Source organism: Salmo salar, chromosome ssa24 (assembly GCF_905237065.1).
Source record: "Salmo salar chromosome ssa24, Ssal_v3.1, whole genome shotgun sequence".
NCBI lineage: Eukaryota > Metazoa > Chordata > Actinopteri > Salmoniformes > Salmonidae > Salmo > Salmo salar.
The window spans coordinates 26,256,209-26,280,364 of NC_059465.1; the positions used below are offsets into that span (position 1 = coordinate 26,256,209).

The window sequence follows — 24,156 nt, forward strand, 5'->3', positions numbered from 1 at the left end:
CCTCATTAAAATACAAATCAATTTATAAAATTTTAGTCATGCGTTTTTCTGGATTTTTTTTGTTGTTATTCTGTCTTTCACTGTTCAAATAAACCTACCATTAAAATTATAGACTGATCATTTCTTTGTCAGTGGGCAAACATACAAAATCAGCAGGGGATCAAATACTTTTTTCCCTCACTGTACACACTGTCATATTAAATATATACATAAATCTCATTTACTCTCTTACATGATTTACATGGGATCATTTTACAAAAAAATTACTTTAGACTTTTTTGCATTTTAAGTATCTTCACATATTAAAAACATACAAAAATAAAATTACAATTTTTCCTCAATAATAGTCCAATTTGTTCTGTACTAGGCAGCAGTCTGTGATTTCCTGTTCCGTTTCGCTCGACGGGTGGGTGGAAAACTGATAAACTCAAATTGTTTGATTCTGTCCATGTTGGGGAAAGGTAGTGGGCCCTTGTGTAGCCTCTTGATGAAATGGACCTCTCTCTGGTTCTCCCTCGTCTTGGAGGCTTTGATGGGCCTCCCTTTCCTGGTGAAAGCCACATACCAACCCTCATACTTGGCATTCTGGAAGGCAGTGTAATTGTTCTCCAGAACAATCTCTGTGAAGATACAATCCCTGCTTCTGCCATCAGGCTGTTGAAAGGATGAGAGAGAGGAAAGACTAAGTCAAATCCAAGTTTATAGGCACATACACAGTTTAGCACCACTACTAGAAGGCATATTAAAAACAACATCTGATTAGGCTACTTACAGTATTTCCCTCTGAACTACACTGCTATCTATTCATTTCCACGCTCCAAACAAAATTGAATACTTCAATATTGTAATGAAACACAGAACTATTAACAATTACAAACAAATGCAAACAATGTGTACAAGACAAGCCAAATAGTATCCTACATGACAAGGTCAAACCCATTGTATCTACATTTTGAGACAGTTTTGTTAAAACTACAAGGAAGATACCACATACTGTATCAGTACAGCCAATAAACTACGAGTAAACTAGGAATAGTGAAGAATGTATTTAAAATAAGTACGAATTATTAGCAGCATATCCAAACCACACAACGATAACTATATTGTAGGAGTTGTGAGAAGTATTAGCAAACTATTCCTCTCTAACCTAAGTTTTTCAAATGAGAGGAACCACTAGAAAGCTACACCCTTTATCTACATTTATTTATTCACTAGATTAAACCAGAACCTAATCTTTTAAAATGATGATGACAGATGAAAAAGATGATGCGAGATGAAACCCTTTATTTCTCATGGCAAGTAGACAACACTGAATACATATTTTCTGTTTCCATTCAAGAAGTGGAGGGTTGACTCCTGACCAACCACCAAATGGAGTGAGGAGAGTTTCTCCCATGCCTTGAAACTGTAATGCTACATGAAATACAAGTTGGGTTGTCTCTCTGTCACCGACCCTAGCCAGGCTAATGAATAAAATTACAAATAAGTAGCATTATAACACAATATAAGTCACGTATATCTCATATTTTTCTTACTTTTTAACTCTGAATTGTTGGGAAAGGGCTCAAAAGCAAGCATTTCACAGTAGTCTACTACACCTGTTGTATTAGGCGCATGTGACAAATACAATTTTAGTAAGTATACACTACCGTTCAAAAGTTTGGGGTCACTTAGAAATGTCCTTGTTTTTGAAAGAAAAGCACATTTTTGGTGCATTAAAATAACATCAAATTGATCAGAAATACAGTGTACATATTGTTAATGTTGTAACTATTGTAGCTGGAAACAGCAGATTTTTTACTGAATATCTACATAGGCATACAGAGGCCAATTATCAGTAACCATCACTCCTGTGTTCCAATGGCACGTTGTGTTAGCTAATCCAAGTTTATCATTTTAAAAAGCATATTGATCTTGAGAAAACCCTTTTGCAATTATGTTAGCACAGCTGAAAATGGTTGTCCTGATTAAAGAAGCAACTTAACTGGCCTTCTTTAGACTAGTTGGAGCATCAGCATTTGTGGGTTCGATTACAGGCTCAAAATGGCCAGAAACAAATAACTTTCTTCTGAAACTCGTCAGTCTATTCTTGTTCTGAGAAATGAAGGCTATTCCATACGAAAAATTGCCAAGAAACTGAAGATCTCGTACAACACTGTGTACTACTCCCTTCACAGAACAGGTGTGGCAGAACACTCCGGGATGCTGGCCTTCTAGGCAGAGTTCCTCTGTCCAGTGTCTGTATTCTTTTGCCCATCTTAGTCTTTTTTATTTATTTGCCAGTCTGAGATATGGCGTTTTCTTTGCAAATCTGCCTAGAAGGCCAGCATCCTGGAGTCACCTCTTCACTGTTGACGTTGAGACTGGTGTTTTGCGGATACTATTTAATGAACCTACCAGTTGAGGACTTGTGATACATCTATTTTTCAAATTAAAAACTCTAATGTACTTGCTCAGTTGTTCACCAGGGCCTTTCACTCCTCTTTCTATTCTGGTTAAGGCCAGTTTGCACTGTTCTGTGAAGGGAGTAGTACACAGCGTTGTAAGAGATCTTCAGTTTCTTGGCAATTTCTTGCATGGATTAGCCTTCATTTCTCAGAACAAGAATAGACTGATAAGTTTCAGAAGAAAGTGCTTTGTTTCTGGCCATTTTGAGCCTGTAATCGAACCCACAAATGCTGATGCTCCAGATACTCAACTAGTCTAAAGAAGGCCAGTTTTATTGCTTCTTTAATCAGGACAACCGTTTTCAGCTGTGCTAACATAATTGCAAAAGGGTTTTCTAATGATCAATTAGCCTTTTAAAATTATACATTTGGATTAGCTATCACAACGTGCCATTGGAACACAGGAGTGATGGTTACTGATAATTGGCCTCTGTACACCTATGTAGATATTCCATTACAAATCTGCTGTTTCCAGCTACAATAGTCATTTACAACATTAACAATGTCTACACTGTATTTCTGATCAATTTGATGTTATTTTAATGGACAAAAATGTGCTTTTCTTTCAAAAACAAGGACATTTCTAAGTGACCCCAAACTTTTGAATGGTAGTGTACATCAGTTTTTTTGCAGTTTCACTATTTAGCTAACCAAACTCTTTAAATGATTTTCTATTTGTTTATTTACAATAACAATTATACTGAACACTGGTCTCAGACGATCCCGCAGGTGAATATAAACGCAACATGTAAAGTGTTTCATGAGCTGAAATAAAAGATCCCAGAAATGTTCCATGAGCACAAAAAGCTTATTTCTCTCAAATGTGTGCATTTGTGCACACATTTGTTTACATCCCTGTTAGTGAACATTTCTCCTTTGCCAAGATAATCCATCCACCTGACAAAGGGTGGCATATCAAGAAGCTGATTAAACAGCATGATCAAGTGCACCTTGTGCTGGGGACAATAAAAGGCCACTCTAAAATGTGCAGTTTTGTCACACAATATAGTGCCACAGATGTCTCAAGTTTTGAGGGAGTGTGCAATTGGCCTGCTGACTGCAGGAATGTCCACCAGAGCTGTTGCCAGAGAATTTAATGTTAATTTCTTGACCATAAGCTGCCTCCATCGTCGTTTTAGAGAATTTGGCAGTACGTCCAACCTGCCTCACAACCGCAGACCACGTGTAACCACGCCAGCCCAGGACCTCCACATCTGGCTTTATTCACCTGCGGGATCGTCTGCGACCAGCCACCCGGACAGCTGATGAAACTGAGGAGTATTTCTGTCCTTAATAAAGCCCTTTTATGGGGAAAAACTCATTCTGATTGGCTGGGCCTGGCTCCCCAGTGGGTGGGTCTATGCCCTCCCAAATCCACCCATGGCTGTGCCCCTGCCCAATTGTGATATCCATAGATTTGGGCCTAATGAGTTTATTTCAATTGACTGATTTCCTAATATGAACTGTAAGTCAGTAAATTTATTGAAATTGTTGCCTGTTGCGTTTATATTTTTGTTCAGTATACATAATGACCAACAAGGAAACGAGCAAGCTGGAATTCTTACAACTTTGAAAGTGATGTGGATTTGATATCATACCTTTCCAACCAGTTTCCCCTTCCGGTTCATACAGAGGTAGCGTCCACTCTCTGCACCTTTGATCCGAACCCGACTGCCAAAGGTGTCAGTCTCTACAAAAAGACGTGCTACAACATCCACACAAATATCCACATGAAAACGGTGTGATAAATCCACTAGGCATATGTAAATTTACTACATAACAAGTGTATTTTATTCAAAATCTTAGATGGAAGTAGAATAATCCAAACCTGTATAAAGCCAAAAATAAACTGTCTGCCATCTATTGGCCTACAAGAAAATAATATGCAAAATGGAGATCCTAAAATAAACTGACATTTACTGGAGAGAGACCAACACTATGTGAGATATTATGTGTTTCAGGTTTGAGACATATTAACGAACCATTGCGATGATTCATTAAGTGTTATCATTAATCATGTTTGAAGACAAAAGTAATGGAAGTGGAATACAACAAATCCCAAATGCAGTTGTCCTATGGGTCAATTGATTTACCCCCTGGTTAATTAGGGTTAACAACTGGATTGTGTATTGGACCAGGACAAAAGACTTGGTCTGATTCGCCAGACAAGGGTTTAGATACAGTAGGAAGGCTAAATGAACATACAGCCCCACAGAGTGTCGGGCCAGCAATAGGTGGGCAAGTAGCCTAGGCTAGCCCTGCAGACCTCTTCATAGACAGACAGCTCATTACAAATGCAGTCCTCATTAAAAACTATTCATAAGCCTTTAGCCTTGTATGCATGGCTCCGACTGGTTGAAAACAGATACTTTGCCCAAATGCAGCCACCATTGTGTCATGGGAACAACTTACCGTAATTGTTGCCGTCCTCAGCAGTAGCGGCGACCCTCTTGCCCTGTATCTGGACGTGCTTCCCGCTGGTCCGGCTGTATAGTTGATAAACCCTGACCTGTCGCCGGCTAAGCTGGTCCGTCATTGCGCCCTGCTCCATCACATACTGGTTAAAATTAGGAGACGGGTGATTCTCCCCCTTTTTATGCAAAAGGGAAAAATAAAATCACATATAGAATTTTCTTCTAACCTCTATTTTTTTTCTTCTAAAATAACCAACCACCGCCTGAGGAGAGGCTCACTGAATAACTCAATCCAAACAATAAAAAATCTGAGTTTGTAAATGATTTGGTAAAACAAAAGCCCATCATATCAAATACTGGGGTATCACAAAATATTGTGTGACATTAGCCATATTAAGTGCATTCAGGAGCAAGCAAGCACTTTAAATAATTTTTATCATCAGCCAAAAACTAGATGAATCAACGTTGTTTACACGTTATTTCAACCCCCCAAAAAGCAATGTGATGACGTTGAATCAACGTGGAAAACGAATTGGATTTGCAACAAGTATTCAACATAAGGCCATTTCGTCTTTTTTTTCACCCTATTTTTAATCTAACTAACATGGTGATATTTTGGTTGATTTCACGTCATCTAAACCAAATGTTAATCAAAACTGGACGTTGAACTACTGACGTCTGTGCCCAGTGGGAGATGCCTATATATGTTTTTATTTAACCTTTATTTAACTAGGCAAGTCTGTTAAGAACAAATTCTCATTTACAATGACGGCCTATGAACAGTCGGTTAACTGCCTTGTTCAGGGGCAGAAAGACAGATTGGTACCTTGTCAGCTCGGGGATTCGATCTAGCAACCTTTCGGTTATTGGCCCAACGGTCTAACCACTAGGCTACCTGTCGCCCCAAACTGTCTATACAATCAATCTGCGAGGAATCAATCTGCAATCTGCGAGGAACTATGGAAGAGGGTTTACCTGAGCATGGCACCACAACACGAAGAAATGAAAAGATCTGCAAAATAAAATCACAATAAATAAAACATTGTCACCAACAATGCAATCTGTTTTGATAAGAATGTTTCAAAGGGTATTCTTCTTACATGTAAATACAGCGCTGATTTATTCCATACATTCTTTCATCCAATCGCAAATGTTTTTCTTCACAGAGAGCAAGTAGCCTAATATTCCCAACGGATCCAAAATAATCCAAGAGTTCCCTTGCATCCGCTTGACCTGTCCACTCCGTGTCTCTTGTTAGTTTATGAGTTTATTCCATTCACACACCAACTTTCAGATGTGAAACACCTTCTTCATAAATTCATATGAGAAAAACATCATGGTGTTGGGGAAAATCTTATACTCCAGTTACTGCATGTTTGTTGAAGTGTGCAGGTCTTCCTGAGAGTATCCAAAAAGTCTGCAACCAAGAGAGTCACCGAGATCCATCATACATTTTAGAGTCAAACTTCCAAAGTCCACAGGAAAAACTATTAGCTATTACCATTTGGATGTTTATTTCAAGAGAAGAAAAGTGTCACCCATAGGTACTGTATCGCAATGTAGCCACGATGTAGCCCCAAGTAATTACACGTTTAAAAAGCCCTCTTACTCAGCGCGTCTTGGCCTCTTGCTGGGCAGTGGTTAAATGTTGAAAGGCAGGTCCCTCCCACGAGTTGGGAGTTGGAGGTTTTGTATTGTGGGTGGGCAGGGCACAGATGACTGTAAAGTGGAAGAAATTGGGGCAAAAGGTTTTGTAGCTCCCTGGTGCAGATGGTAATGGATACACTTTGGGTATGTTTTACGCACAATATTACGCATATTATTAGCCTACGCAATTAACGACAAATGAACCAACATGCAGTATGCATATCAGCATGAACTTCGTATGTTTGTTTAATTTTATTAAAATACACAAGATTAAAAAGACTGATTACAAGAAAAGTTTTAATGTAACCCTACATCTTGTTTTTCATCTCTCTCTCTCGTGACGGATATAAAATGCGTTTTATCAACTATGTTATAATGCATTTAGATCATAATTAATCACTGTATACATAAGTGAGTAGCTTAATGTCACTTGAAGGGGTGTGGCAATGATGTGCCAAATACTCCATCGCCTTTCCATTCTTTCTCGTTGAGCAGTTGACTGCTCACACGTTCAGCTAATGTGTAAAACAAATCATTTTCACAATAGGCTGTTTCGTCATGATGCAAGGGTAGTCTGGTGAGATAAGCCAATGTGTAGTAGCCTAATCAACATCACTAATTGATGACTAACTGATGTTAACAGGATTCTTATTTTTCGCTGGTTAAACTGGCATTCATTGAATTAAGGTCTATTTTTGTCTAGGCTTTCACCAGTGTCAAAGCCGTCATCGAGGTTATGGTTATGTCTCTGAGAGACTTTGATAATTGCACAATTTATTGTTTCAGTGCAATACATGAGTTGTAATTAATGTTATATGAAATGATGTTAGAATTTCTTTATTTCTTTAGTTACTCTGATATCTAACACAGCACATGAACTACAGATATTCTTAAACCTAGCAGCACAGATTGCATGAGACAAGTTTGACAATTGGAAAACCTTGCACTGTTATAGTTTAATATACATTTCCTACCATTAAAGGCTACATTCAAACACTACATTGTGTAATGTGGGCTCTGTGCAAGAATTTAGCAAGTCCCAGTGTTTACATCGTCCACCGCTCACATCACTGGCCCTCTGTTCAGCCAGAAGTTAAGCATCTCTGACAAGTTGTAGCAACAGCAGTTAAGCATCTCTGACAACTCATTCTGCTGAATGTGTGACAGGCATTGGTAGCCAGTGACAGACTTCGTAGCAGTTGATTCCACTTGTTAATGTCACTTCTTAAAAGTGGTCAGTCAGTCCATCCATCAAGTTGCGCTGCCCAAGCTGTAGTCTCTGACATAATCCAACAACAAACAATGTTTTTTGGTGTAAAAAACAAAACAAAAAACAAAGTTGCAGACAAGCAAGGTAACATTCATGATTTGAGAGTAAGGAAACATTCTCCAAACACATTTTTATGTATACATATAGATGCATATACAGCAATACAAAAATAAACCACAATTTCTTATGCAGCAATAATAGACACCACATCACCTGGAAAATCTATTTGCCAGGCATCTGTTGATATTTGATCCTGTCTTCAGCTTAGTCTGCTTGTACAATTCCAATATTCACTTTTTAAAGAATCTGACAGGTGTGGCATATCAAGAAGCTGATTAAACAGCATGATCATTACACAGGTGCACCTTGTGCCGGGGACAATTAAAGCCCCACCACCACCCCATACCACCACCACACGCCACCTCCACTAGTCCACCCCACCCATTGACCTTTCACTCATAAAATGAACATTTTTGGTTGCTCATCACAAGTAGTTTTGAAGACATTGCCATCCTTAATGTTTCATGTCTCTAGTATTTTCTATCTATATATTGGTATAGTGGGTGATGAATATGACTGTGGTTCAAAAGGGTTATTACACACTGCTATATGTAGAAACACGGCAGTGTGGGATGTTTAGCTCTTGTGACTAGACTCCAATTTTAGGAGCTAACTAGCAGAAATTTGGGGAGTGGCTGAAGGGAGAGAGAGCTTTTGCAGTAGCTAGCCTCATCACTGTGGAATTCATCTCCAGCAGGCTGCCTTGCTCTGGTGTCAGCAATATTTTTTGGGAGTGGGATGTATAACGAAAAAAAGAGAAGTGGCTTCATGAAATGCCGCTCGTCTACTCCCCCCCTCCCCCCAACACACACCCCCACTTCAGTTTACAAAGTGACGGTGAGATCTGAGGCCTTGCAACCTGATCTTATTTATTCATGTCTCCACTGGCTTTACTGGCGCTAAAGCTGTGATGGAAGTAACCAGACTTTCACTGAAAAGCGGGCACCTACAGCCACCCACAGAAAAGGCACAGAATTCTTTGAACCTCAGGAGAGAGAGAGAGGGGGGTGACTTTTTAAAAAGACTTGGGTGGAACTGCAGAAACCCATGACAGGTGGGCAGATAGATCTGACTCAAGTGTCATGCTTCAATGTGAAACTGATCATATGTGATTGTAAATGTATAGACACACCCATATTTAAACAGAGACCACCTTAGAGCATAACTTGTCTCCCAAAATCAGACAAATCAGATGTGAAAATGTTATTCCTCGTCATGCAATGACCATGTTTTTTACCTACCTCAAATCAATTCATGTTTTGCCACCAGTTGACCAAAGGCTGCCTGCATAAAGTTATGGACAGCGTTAAACCCTCACTATACAGTATCACTACTTGTAATTACTTATTATTTTGAGTAACTTCGTCAACACATGACAATCTTGATCCAGTATACTTCAGAGCTACTGTACCTCCAGTAACAAGTGAAAGGACGATTGGTGGTCTCCCAACAGCTCCAACTACATCGTAAAGATCTCCACCATAAAGAACAACTGGACACTCTTTTCTGACCCTGCAAAAATAGAGGCAAAGGTTTAGAAAGTGGGTGGTCCTCTTTATGAATGATAAAAACTCAGATTGTTTCAGAAGATGAGCTTGGAGAATGTCTGTGGATTGCCACTGTGGATGCTTGCACAGCAGTGGAGCATCTCCACTCATGCCACCCAAACCCCTGCTATTAGGTCACTCCGCAGTGCTCTGATGAGAGGGCACCATAGACTTATAGGAGGGCTCTCGCCATTGCTCTGGTTGTCCAAAGTCTGTATGACAGAACATACATACTTGCCTCTTATAGAATGTTCTGTTAGAGAGGACTTTTTCTAGAACTGTCATACTCAGACGTGAGAGATAAATGATGAGACATTTGTAAAAATGTATCAACATTTTACTAACGTAATTAACTTTAATCTAATTCCTTTAATCCTATGTTTTTATTTATACATGTAGAGTGTGCTCAAAATGTACAGATTTGTGGATATTAGAAAGGCCTCTGACCCCTACGTATACCCCAACCATTTGCAAGCTGACCATTTGAGCTTGCCAAATTTGACACAGCTGACACAGGCAATAAATTTGAACTAGTTTCCCCACCCCCTTTATCTGTAATGAGCCTTGGCCTACAACCCTTCGCACACACACACACACACACACGCACACACACACGCACACATGCGCACACAGAATTTGAATGGGTCCAGAGTTATTGCCAACACATCAAAATATGATGTATGCTGCTATATTAGAGTAAGTGCATTTGCTAGTATTGGAAGACACAGTACAGGCCTAGTCAAAACACCATATAATAAAAATATACAGTACCAGTCAAAAGTTTGGACACACCTACTCATTCCAGGGTTTTTCTTTATTTTTATTATTTTCTACATTGTAGAATAATTGTGAAGATATCAGAAATAACACATATGGAATCATGTAGTAACCAAAACAGTGTTAAACAAATCAAAATATATTTTGCATTTGGGATTCTTCAAAGTAGCAACCCTTTGCCTTGATGACAGTTTTACACACTCTTGGCATTCTCTCAACCAGCTTCATGAAGTAGTCACCTGGAATGCATTTCAATTAACAGGTTTGCCTTGTTAACCTCTCTAGGGTCGGCGGGACGAAATCGTCCCACCTACTCAACAGCCAGTTGAATCCCGTGGCGCGTTATTCAAATACCTTAGAAATGCTATTATTCAATTTCTCAAACATATGACTATTTTACACCATTTTGAAGACAAGACTCTCGTTAATCTAACCACACTGTCCGATTTCAAAAAGGCTTTACAACGAAAGCAAAACATTAGATTATGTCAGCAGAGTACCCAGCCAGAAATAATCAGACACCCATTTTTCAAGCTAGCATATAATGTCACATAAACCCAAAACACAGCTAAATGCAGCACTAACCTTTGATGATCTTCATCAGATGACAACCCTAGGACATTATGTTATACAATACATGCATGTTTTGTTCAATCAAGTTCATATTTATATCAAAAAACAGCTTTTTACATTAGCATGTGACGTTCAGAACTAGCATACCCCCGCAAACTTCCGGTGAATTTACTAAATTACTCACGATAAACGTTCACAAAAAACATAACAATTATTTAAAGAATTATAGATACAGAACTCCTCTATGCACTCGCTATGTCCGATTTTAAAATAGCTTTTCGGTGAAAGCACATTTTGCAATATTCTGAGTAGATAGCCCGGCACTACAGGGCTAGCTATTTAGACACCCACCAAGTTTAGCACTCACCAAAATCAGATTTACTATAAGAAAAATGTTATTACCTTTGCTGTTCTTCGTCAGAATGCACTCCCAGGACTTCTACTTCAATAACAAATGTTGGTTTGGTTCAAAATAATCCATAGTTATATCCAAATATCCTCTGTTTTGTTCGTGCGTTCAAGACACTATCCGAATGGTAAAGAAGGGTGACGCGCACGACGCATTTCGTGACAAAAAAATTCTAAATATTCCATTACCGTACTTCGAAGCATGTCAACCGCTGTTTAAAATCAATTTTTATGCAATTTTTCTCGTAAAAAAGCGCTAATATTCCGACCGGGAAAGCGTGTTTAGGTTCAAAGACGAAAGAAAATAAAACATGGGGTTGACTCGTGCACGCGCCTCAGCCCATTGTCCTCTGATCGAGCACTTGCCAAAAGCGCTAATGTTTTTCAGCCAGTGGCTGGAATTACATCATTCATGTTCTGAGAGCCTATGGGAGCCGTAGGAAGTGTCACGTTACAGCAAAGATCCTCAGTCTTCAATAAACAGAGTCAAGAAGCTCAAGGAATGGTCAGAGAGGGCACTTCCTGTACAGAATCTTCTCAGGTTTTTGCCTGCCATATGAGTTCTGTTATACTCACAGACACCATTCAAACAGTTTTAGAAACTTTAGGGTGTTTTCTATCCAAAGCCAATAATTATATGCATATTCTAGTTTCTGGGCAGTAGTAATAACCAGATTAAATCGGGTACGTTTTTTATCCGGCCGTGTAAATACTGCCCCCTACCCCCAACAGGTTAAAAGTTAATTTGTGGAATTTATTTCCTTCCTAATGCGTTTCAGCCAATCAGTTGTGTTGTGACAAGATAGGGGTGGTATACAGAAGATAGCCATATTTGGTAAAAGACCAAGTCCATATTATGGCAAGAACAGCTCAAATAAGCAAAGAGAAACGAGAAGTCCATCATTACTTTAAGACATGAAGGTCAGACAATGCGGATCATTTCAAGAACTTTGAAAGTTTATTCAAGTGCAGTCATAAAAACCATCAAGCGCTATGATGAAACTGGCTCTCATGAGGACCGCCACAGGAAAGGAAGATCCAGAGTTACCTCTGCTGCAGAGGATACGTTCATTAGAGTTACCAGCCTCAGAAATTGCAGCCCAAATAAATGCTTCACAGAGTTCAACAGACACATCAACTGTTCAGAGGAGACGTGTGAATCAGGCCTTCATGGTCGAATTGCTGCAAAGGAACCACTACTAAAGGACACCAATAAGAAGAAGAGACTTGCTTGGGCCAAGAAACACGAGCAATGGACATTAGATTGGTCGAAGTAGTTTGGTCTGATGAGTCCAAATTTGACATTTTTGGTTCCAACCGCTGTGTCTTTGTGAGAAGCAGAGTATGGGAACGGATGATCTCCACATGTGTAGTTCCCACTGTGAAGCATGGAGGAGAAGGTGTGATGGTGTGGGGGTGTTTTGCTGGTGACACTGTCGGTGGTTTATTTAGAATTCAAGGCACACCTAACCAGCATGGCTACCACAGCATTCTGCAGCAATACACCATCCCATCTGGTTTGCGCTTAGTGGGACTATAATTTGTTTTTCAACAAGACAGTGACCCAACACACGTCCAGGCTGTGTAAAGGCTATTTGACCAAGAAGGAGAGTGATGGAGTGCTGCATCAGATGAACTGGCCTCCACAATCACCTGACCTCAACCCAATAGAGATGGCTTGGGATGAGATGGACCACAGAGTGAAGGAAAAGCAGTCAACAAGTGCTTAAGACTGTTGGAAAAGCATTCCAGGTGAAACTGGTTGAGAGAATGCCAAGAGTGTGCAAAGCTGAATCAAGGCAAAGGGTGGCTACTTTGAAACATCTAAAATCTAAAATATATTTTGATTTGTTGAACACTTTTTTGGTTACTACATGATTCCATATGTATTATTTAATCGTTTGATGTCTTCACTATTATTCTACAATGTAGAAAATAGTAAAAATTAAGAAAAACCCTTGAATGAGTAGGTGTTTCCAAACTTTTGACTGGTACTGTATATATATCTAAAATGGGGTGCTCAACAGGTGAAACCCGAGTTGTTGATCCACGATTAACACCCACCATTTGCAGACAGGGTTCGACTGCTTCATCTGACAAGATCAAGAAGCTGGTAACATGTCAGGCTTCAAAACTAATAGAGTGACTCAGACAAGAGCGATTCACAGAGAGGCAATGAAAATAGCCGGACACTGTCCAATTCCAATGGCAGGAATCAGACAGGCCTGCCGAGGACGTCAGAGCATCTGTGTTATTTTTAAGGAGCAAAATGTCACAGAGCAACTGAACATGCTCAAGGCACATGTGTAACAGGGTTAGGCACAAGGTCAAATCGAAGCCCTATCACTTTCTGAAGATAGTCACTGTTGTTAATGTGGCATAGATCAAGTGCTTTGAAGGCCCAACATTTAGAAAAAGGACAACATTAAGGAACATTTGATGAAGTTATTGCACACACAGTATTGGTAGCAGCTGTTCCAATACCTTCATAAAAAAAGTCCTTGTTTGAAAATTGCATTCATTTTTATGGAGATGCTTTGAGGCTGTCCCTCAGTCTTTGACAGTCATAGACAGTATTTATGAATCGTTGGAGAAATTCAGGAAAATCATGAGTCATTAAAAATAAAAATGATCAAAATTATTATTCAATCGTTTTTTTCGGGCTCAGCAGAGCAAATCCCAGACTCCTCACGTCTCACGTGGCAGTAAGAAAACGGAGACGAGAGACTTCGGAGACGAGAGACTGCAGAAAAACAACATGCAAACAATGTGACCTCTAAACACTAGCATTAGAAAAAATAGCCATTTATTAGAAATTAGTTATGCATCCAGGAACATGTGACCTCCTGCTCCCCAAGGACACATTAGGCCATTATGTTTGACTGGTTTGGGGTTTCAAGGGCTCACTGATAGGCCTTTTTAAGATGTATTTTATCTTCAGTTGACAGCAAAGACTTCAGGCATATGCCACTGATGTCACTGGGCCAACAGTGAATTGCTGAGTATATTCCCTGAGACATTTTGTAGGGGGATCCTTTAGAAATTCTCCTTTTGTAGCAGAGGAAGGATAGAACACTAGCATACATTTATCATAGGTAGTAGATTCCTTTAGCAATATAACATTATAATATAAATGTTGTTTTCAAGGTAAACCATGTCCTTTGTTTTAAAAGCAGGAGAATACTTAATTATGATCAAAATATTTCATCTTTGAGAGGGAGAGGGATCAACTGCTGATAATATACATTTCCCTCTAGTTGATGATGCACAACACCAATCCTCAAGGACTGTAGTGCTGCTGGGTCACCCCAGGCACTAATGGATAAATTGTCACGAATTGACTGTAGTACACACATGGTTGCCTAGCTGCAAATAAGACCCTAGGAAGCATAAACGTCAACTGACAGCAGCAATAGCCCCTGAGGACCTGACCCGTGCAACCCTGCTCTAGCCCCTCAACAACACGTCATTTAATATTGTACATTTTAATGTTGAAATAGTGCTAATAACGCAATGAAAATGTGCAAAAAATAGATTTTGAGTGATAGGTGAACATTCACCTTATTGGTTTTTGTACCTTGTGCAAATTATAAGCAAAACATGCATCTGCTTTTTTGACATCATTATTTGTGAAGTTGTTGATACATTCCAAACAGCCGGGGCAAAATAACATAGGACAGTGTTGAAGGGGAGTGTTGAATATTGCACCCCTGGATACAGTTTAGCAAGCTGTCAGTCATCTCCCAGTGATTGCATAAAATGTTTTGTGTGTCTCAACAACTTCCTGTACAGAACAGGACATACCGTACGAGTAGTAAGTCACTCGATCTAGTGTCAGTCTATCAAAAATAAGATTTGATTGCAATTTGATTGAAACTGTTTGCAATTTGATTGAAACTGATTGCTGATAGACAATCATGACTGATGCATGTTTTAATTTGGAGCATGCTATGATGGTTCACATACAAGTAGAATGACATCATGAACATGCTTTTCATTGATTTATCAGACTAATTCAGAACATCACATTCTGTAATTATGAATGTGCAAGTATAGGCGAATGACTGAGGTTCCCCGCCTTGCTTTTTTCCCATCTGCTGCCTTGCATCCCAACTGGTTCTGTCTGCTGCCGTGAGCCCTCCAGTAGCTGCCTGACTGTGGGCCCCAACCCCAGCTGGTGTGTGGCTTGGTGGAGTGCTGACTGGGGCTGGAGCAGCTGTCTGCTCCCTCCACCCCCTCCTCCTCTGATCTCCGCTCTGCAGTTCACACCTGATCACCAACGACTGCACTTCACAAAGGAATTTTCTATTTTCTCTCACCCCACCAGCAAGACAAGTGGTGCCCTACAACTCCCTGACTGGCGACACCCAAACCAGGCTGTGACACAACAACACGCTTGGTATTTCAGTCACACTTCCATGACTCAGTTACCATGGGAGTAGAAGGCTATTCTCTCTCTGTTGGTGTGACTCTAGGCAGTAGACTTAAAAAGCCCTTCTACGTCAAATAATTGTCTGTGTGTCCGATGAGCAAAGACCCCTCATTATCTCCTACCTCATCACCTCCAATGATCTCTTCCCAGCATGCAATACTTATTGAAATGGTGTCATTACAGTCAAGAATTGTGGTTGACATTATTTCAACCAGCTGAGTTGAAGCAGTTTAATGTCACAATAGCTGAGAAAATTCAGACCATATCTGACACTGACCCCTGAAATATCCCTGTCTAGAGGTCACATGTCATCCCACTGGTCACTGGCCGTGAGAACCAAACTATCCTAGGTCAGCCATGCTGTGTCTTACCTGCCTGTGACCTCTGAAAGGGCTTCCGTTGACCCCCTTCAATCTTTCCTCACATATCTTTACTCTGAGCTCTGTGTCCCTCTCAAAGGCCTCTTCACATCCAATCTAACACTGCATCTCTGAACCCAGGGCAGGCCTGCTTCCCCTGACTGGTCTGTAGTTCTGCGGACGAGTGCTTACAGCCCCCTAGTCAGTCCTCCATCAGTCAGTCACATATTTCACAGACATAATGACAAAGTCAAACATCGGCTGGTGACACATGGCCTTAAAGAGGAGTTGAAGGCCGCTGCCAGAATGTGTGTTGGGGGGAGTGTGTGTGTTGGGGGGGAGTGTGTGTGGTGGTGCGAGTGTGTCCTTTCATGTCCTTTCAGGCGATAGTTTCAACCTCATTAGTAAAAGTTCAATTGACTTTCATAGTCAAGCTCATTATTGCTCATCATAGGGATTTCTGCATTCAAAGTGAGGGAATACAAATCCTGCACAATATCCCCCCCAAAAGTAAAATCATGACTTCATTATATATATATTTATGTTTCATGCATGATTGTAAGATTTCTTATCAAATGTACAGTTCTTCTGAAGTCTTTACTCAAGCTGGTGAAGTTAAGAGTCTCAGTCATGACAGAAACGGAAATGAGATTAAGCAACGTTTTATATCAGAGATTTTTTTTAAATCATTCAGATGGTCTGCTGTTTGGAAAACAGGTCTCAGTAGGCAAAACAAATCAATAGCTTACAATTCCATTGACAATGTCACACTAAAGTAATGGAAGTAATTGGCTTAACTTTGATGCAGGGGGAGGGTCAGAGGGTCACATAGGGAGCAGCGTAACAGGACACTTCCAAAGACAGCACTTAAACTCTACAAAAACACAAGTGCAGCTCCTGTTTCCACTCACCTGCACAGCCCAGCATCGAGGCCCGGTCTCCCAGCAAGTCACTACAGGACGGACCCCTCAATAAGCTGGGAACACATTTGTTGCTTTCACATAAAAGTTTGACACAGAATACCATCAATGAATCTAATCTCACAGTTCTTACTGTAGTTCATTAAGACAGGAGTTTTGCATCCCTGTGTCAAAGCACTGTCCATTTACTGTGTTGTTATTTTGCAATCGATGTGTGAAGTATAATGAGCGGTAGAAAGTAGAAACACAACCATACCGATCACTTATCACAGGCATTTTGCTGATATCGTTTCTTATGATAAGTAGCCTAAACTAGAGAAATGTGAAGTTTGAAATGAAATGTGTTCTAATATGGGTGATGGTTATTGGGAAAATGAATGACTACAACCATCAAGCTAGTAGTGGTGCACATTTAAGTTATAAACGTATATCGTCCTATATCATTATCGCATCAATTCAGAATTTATCATTTATCACCCAGCTCTAATGAGAATACTAAGTAAATGGCAATTTTTATATGACAATTATGATTGAAATTCCTGTCACAACAGCACAGATTTAGGAGCTATTGAAAACTATGAATCACGTTCCATTTTTCCCCATTTGAAATGACCCTTTATCAACAATAAAATGAAAAGCCCTTTTTGCTGTAACACCAAGTCATTACTATCAACCAACCAAAGAAGAATGTTCATGTAGGCCACCATAACGACAACAGAGTGGACCATTCTGTTAACGTGACAGACAGCTAACCATTTTTTCCTCTTGTTAAAGTAACAGCGTAGGTGCAGAGAGAGGCAGAGAGATGCACCTCTTTCCAAGGTGCTGCTGGGGTTCAGATGGTACATATCAACAGATACAGGATGACTAGTCAACAGGCACAGAGATAAAGCCAGAGATTTGAGAATGGCTATGTTTGCATGTCAGTTCTGATAGCTTTCAACATTCCAGAGAAAATGTCTCCTTTCCTCACCATTCCCCCTGTTCTTCACCCTTCCACTCCCCCTGCTCCCCTGTTCGCTCTCTCTCTCTCTCTCTCTCTCTCTCTCTCTCTCTCTCTCTCTCTCTCTCTCTCTCTCTCCTCTCTCTCTATCTCTCTCTCTCTCTCTGTCTCTCTGTCTCTCCCTCTGTCTCTCTCTGTCTCTCTCTCTCCCTCTGGGTTGGGCTGTCAGATTGAGCTGCAGACAGAGGGGTCCACAGCAGGGGCAAACTCAGCCTGTCCATCACTGGGCCCCCCATAGTTCCCAGTGTACCCTGTCACACTCCAATTAAACCAGAAGCCGCTCTGAGGGGCACCTTCTTAGGCAGGCTGCCGACAGCTATTTGAAATGGGACATAGGGACCTGCCCTAGCAATGTTTGTCTTTACACTAGCTATCACTTTGACACATAAATGCCTTTCCCTCCTTAACATGTTTAGTTAAGTCACATTCAAAGTCAAACATATATTTTTGTCTGGATATGTCAACTGCATAATTTATTATCTTAGAGAGACACTGAGAAATCATACAGATATAAATGAATATGCATGGAGACACCCAACATACTACCTAAATGACAATTATGAAAGGTTAACACATTTTATGTTTTGACATGTCAATCCTAGGGCAAATCAACGCACCACATGCTGCAAAAACAGTCCTACTCCAATCTCCAAGAACGGTCCTAATCCAATCTCCAAGAACGCTTCTACTCCAATCTCCAAGAACGTTCCTACTCCAATCTCCAAGAACGGTCCTACTCCAGTCTCCAAGAACAGTCCTACTCCAATCTCCAAAAACGGTCCTACTCAAATCTCCAAGAACGTTCCTACTCCAATCTCCAAGAACGGTCCTACTCCAATCTCCAAAAACGGTCCTACTCCAATCTCCAAGAACGGTCCTACTCAAATCTCCAAGAACGGTCCTACTCCAATTGCCAAGAATGGTCCTACTCCAGTCTCCAAGAACAGTCCAACTCCAGTCTAACACATCATGCTATCTTATAGGTCTTATAGGCAGATAGTGAGGGAAATGTGGCTTGAAATGACGATTCCTTGCCCAGCCTATAAGCTTTAGCTTTAAAGAGGGACAGACACTACTTAAAATAACAAAATTAAATAGAACCAAAATTTGCATACAGTACTTTTTATCAAACATTGACAAATGTATGACACTTTGGAAGACATGTATTTCAAGTCTCAACAGCTTTCAGAGTCATGAAAAGAAGTAGTCAGGATTTTTTTTCAAATCTACAAATCCTCTCCCTTTTGCACAAAGTCCAACAAAGGAGGAAGCCGCCAATGAATGACATCCTGTGAGGTACTGTATCCCTCGCCCAACCCTCCCACCACAGATTCTGACTGCCTCAATACACAATTGCACCTGAACCGTGAAAGGAAGGTGAAAATTAAGTCTACTTTGGGGCATAAAAAAACTGGCTTATCTCCCGGGTGGAACGATGCCCTCCTCATCTGACACACTAGGAGCGAGAGAGTTGACCTGAATGAGAAACAGCATGGCCTTTTACAAAGACCTGTTAGAAACAATTAGTCCTGACCGCCGGGTTTGATTTGGGCGGCTAATTGCTGGTTTGGACTGAGAGAGTGTGTGAGGTAGCTGGGAAGCCCGGTAACTGTGAAGACCCTGGGGGTGAGCGATGCTCAGACAATAGCTGCCTTTATTTCACATTCAGGTTCTACAAGGTAGGTGTGCTCAAATGGCTTAATCATTCATTCAGAGCACACTGGAAAAGTCATTCATATTGTAAGATGGTACAACACTGTTTCAGGTATGCTCCATTCCCCTGTCTTACCCCCAACATCTCTCTTTCTATATCACAAGAAAATAAAAAACAATTACCTAAATTATAGTGATTTTTTGGGGCTTATAAAACAGGAATTTTTGCCTTCCAGTCCCAGGAGAAAGCTAGGGGAAACCTGATCCTATTGGCTTGCCCTGTCGGGAGCACCTCAGAATCCTTCAGTCACGCTGTCTCAAAGGCTTGTTTTTAACTGAGGCATATTTTGACCAGTATACCTTTTTAATGAGGCCAATTTGACCAGGATATCTTTTTACTCAGGCCATTTTGACCAGGATACCTTTTTCCTGAGGCCAATTTGACAAGGTTATCTTTTAACTGAGGCCATCTTGACCAGGATACCTTTTTACTGAGGCCATTTCGGCCAGGATACATTTGAACTGATGCCAGTTTGACCAGGATAGCTTTTTACTGAGGTAATTTTGACCAGGATTCGTTTTTACTGAGGCCATTTTGACCAGGATACCATTCCAAACTACTTTGTGAGTGATGAGTGGTTGACATAAATAACAGTAGAACATGTAAAAGGATGGCCATGTGCTGGAGGATTAAAGGTGCCTTATACACCACGTTTTTAGGTTCATACTCGCACCTATATGGCTGGGGTTTCACTCTTTTTTTCCCTGTTCAAGAAGTCAGTCTTCACATACCAAGTACCTCCTACTCTACAATATCACCTGTTTTCTGCTCCTTTAATCACTTGAATAGGCATTCCTTCATGCAATTTACAACAGTCTCTCATGTACAGGTAAAAGGGAAAGAATTTCAGAACAAAAGTGAAGCAATCCATGCAAGCCACAACTGACATCATGTCCTACATAGAAACCGTGAAGTTAAACAGAAACACTTTTTCACTGTAGATTCCAGCATACAATAGATGGATTTGTAGACTTTAGTGATGAACCTTCTAAAAGTCACAAAGATTCCACAGCTTGACATGTGCGGCATGCAATATCTCTGTTAGTTCTGCTCCCTGTCTTACTGTATGAGTCACTTATAAGTTACTATTCCTCAAAGTGTCAGCCTTATGTAGTTGTTACGGTAGATAAAACTACCTTTGTCTATCTGTGTTTTAATTAAATGTATGCTATTTGGACAAATGTAGAGTATTGACATAATTTCTTACACTTGGTTGATTCACTTTTTTATCAATTGTATTTATTTATTTTTGTAAGTGGCAAACAACAATTGTCACCTGTACTATATTTTGTCTGCCTGCGTCAGTTGCCGATATGATGTATGCATGTCGTCAATGTTGCCACATTCACATCCATAAGGGAGAATCTTCACCCTGACTTTCTCTATCACCATACTGCATGGAGAAGGTTACTTCAAAGGCTTGCTTCAGTCAAAGGGGCAATAGAGGACTGGGGTCGACAAATGCACAAGTTGTAAAACTTAACAAGGTGTGAATGCCCTGCTGGTGCCCTGGCCCTCCAATGTGCAGCAGCAGCCTGTGTAAGTCCTTAGGGCCCTGCTACCAGGCCCGGGGGATGGGACATTGACAGTATTGTGTTTGGAAAGGAAACATCAGGTGGTTGGTGGTTGGACCAGAGCTGGCCCTGCAGGAGAGAGGAGAGGCCCTGCCTGACTAGCTGGACACTCTTGATTTATCTGTGCATTTCAGAATGATGTTCCTAACCTCTTCACCTCTCCGCCATTTGTGTTGTGTTGCTCTGTTCAGGCAATCAAGCACTGTGCATCTCACCCCTCACCCAACTCCAGTGCATGTCACCAGCTCCAGTGTCATCTACAGTTCGGCATGAACGCCAAACCACACACTGTCTTGGTCAGAATGGAGCGCAAGCATCGGGGGAGGTTTGGCTAGATTCTGTTGTACTGCTGGATATTCTGGGACACATCAAACATACTGTATATATATATATATATTAAACTAATTTGGCTCCTAAATAATATTGTGAAATTACCTTTACACCAGACCACACATAGTGTAACATACAGGAAATATCTTGGTTAGTGAGGATTTTGCAACTATTACAATGTCGCATCGATGCATTTGCATCAATGTAACTGATTTGACCAAAAAATAAGACCAAAAAAATGTGATCATCCACAAGCAGCACAATCTATTACCAGCAACATCAAGGACCATTATCAGAATCAATGTTTTCACTTAATTTTATTGAGTCTACCCGGATACAGTCTTATAAATTACCTATGCCAATCTACTGTAACCACACATTAATTCCGCCTTTGAAGACAGACTAGAAAGCACAGCTCCTCTTCATCAAAATGAAACCTCAACAAACACAACCTGAGGTAACTGGCTCACCGGGAGGTGTGACATTCTATTGGTTTAAAAAAAATCTAACTCCTTTGAAAATGAATTATTTGACATCTGCAAGCAGATGAGCAGAATTATTTGCCTAATTTGTATCGATCTGACAGCTGCATTTAACCCAGGTCACCATGCTATATTGATGGATGATTAGTCTCACAGTCTCTGCTGTTGAAAGAAGCATGGATACCAATGAAGACAGATAGACATGGAATGTGTGTTACTGCTGGTTTAGTTGTGGTTGAATTAACCAGAGAGTTGGGTAATTGTTTCTCAAGGCATAGAGCAGGATATGCCTGTAGGTTGCCTCACGTGGAGTTGTGAGAGAGTAGCACCCCCCACTGGTTCAAATTAGAGAAAGATTTCAAATGGAGATAAATAAAGTGACAGTAAAATGGTACATATGACAAAGAATTTAGGTCATAACTTTTTCAACAGTCTAGCATTTATATCGATCTCGATATTTAATTATTCCACTGTTTCAGGGCAGCAAAAACTGACCAATAGAGAGATCAAGTACAGAGCTGACAACAAACATGTAAAACATTTGTACCAAACAAGTGTAGACGTTTTGCATCATCGTTCAAAAAACTAAATATGTCAATGAGCTTGATATTCTTATGCAGCAGAATTTTGCCCGATTCGTCAAACAAGTTGTGATGACACCATTGTACCTCAAGATGGTGACTTATAGTGTACTTCATCCTAATGATAATTTCACAAAAACATCCCAGCTAGCAAATTTGGTTCCTTGGAAGTTGTGGGAAAGTAAGTCTTTGATTTTCCATTTGTTCTGGGAACGAACCCATATCTTTCCTGATCGGTAAAATAGATTTCTTTTTTTTACATTCTGAGGAAGGAAGGGAAAATTTTGCCTGTTCTGAGAACAAACATTTTTAGGTTGAAGGGACGTTCTGAGAATGTTTTACTATAGTTTCCCGAAAGTTTTCCTGGGAAGTTATATTATGTTCTGAGAATGGAAGTTCTAGGTTATTTGAAGGTAATTAAAAAACATTTTGAGAAAATGTTTCAATAAGACTTAATAACACTGATAGCTTAGTTTAGGCTAATGGTGCAATATACAGAAATCACTCCATCATTTTCTGCTCGCTAAAATTCTAATAGTTTGCCTAATTTCAGTTTATGTGACAAAACAAGCCGTCATTGTGTAGAGAATCATCGTACCATCCAAACCACTTTGAAAGATATATTCCATAACCAAAAATATAAGCTGGTGTATAAAACAGAAAGTAAAAGATGCAAAAATTGAACTTAAGAACAGGAAGCATAGAAATAGCGCACATAGAACAGATCTACCGCTTCTTAGAATTGCTTTCAGTGAGAATGACAGCTTTAAAGCTGCAATATGTAACTTTCTGGGCAACCCGACCAAATTCACATAGGAATTTGTGTTATAGAACTGTTATTCTCATCGAAAGCAAGTCTAAGAAACAGTAGATATGTTCTATGTGCACTATTTCTATGCTTCCTGTTCTTAAGTTACATTTTTACGTCTTTTACTTTCTGTTTTGTACGCCAGCTTCAAACAGCTGAAAATACAATATTTTGGGTTATGGAAAATATACAGTATTTCACAACGGTTTAGAAGGTACAATGATTCTCTACACAATGACTGCTTGTTTTGTCACAAACTGAAAATAAGCAAACTATAAGAATTTTAACAATCATGAACTGGTGCAGTGATTTCTGCATAGTGCATCTTTAACTGTTTTGAACTCTAAGTACACATGGAAATTCATTTGCTTAGTCATTCATGCAAACACATTTCTTTTTTATAATGGCATGGCATCAGTGAGATTCAAACCTATGATCTTTTGTTCTCTAGCCACAGAATTAGTCCACTGCACCACCAGGATAGAGCTAGCATGCCATCTTTTTAAAAATCATACAAACCTGTTCATTTTAGTCTATTCAAACCGACCCTATTTTAAAGGAAACAAGCACTCTTTAAGATCAGGTGTGACCGATTAGTGGGCGCGGCCAACACAGCTGAACACACTTAAGATATAGGATAGAGAGAGTTTTGTTACTGCTGAGAACGTTTTTAAAATAACATTCTCTGAACTTTCTCTGAACATTACTAAAGTTTTCTTGTGTTTTTTATGGAAAGTTTTCTTAACGTTCTCAGAACAATTTGAGAGCATGACTCAAAAAAGAACCGTGAGGAAACCTGTAGGGAACATT

General features: G+C 40.0%; 1 protein-coding gene across 1 annotated transcript; it reads right to left on the bottom strand.

Moving 5' to 3' along the window:
* Positions 1–156: 156 nt before the first annotated feature.
* fgf17 (fibroblast growth factor 17) lies at positions 157–6,488 on the bottom strand. The gene is made up of 5 exons (XM_014171418.2): positions 5,962–6,488; positions 5,837–5,873; positions 4,860–5,037; positions 4,046–4,152; positions 157–654 (listed from the first exon to the last, which is right to left on the bottom strand). The coding sequence occupies exons 1-5, from the start codon at positions 5,991–5,993 to the stop codon at positions 364–366; spliced, it is 645 nt and encodes a 214-aa protein (XP_014026893.1). The 5' UTR covers positions 5,994–6,488; the 3' UTR covers positions 157–363.
* Positions 6,489–24,156: the final 17,668 nt, after the last annotated feature.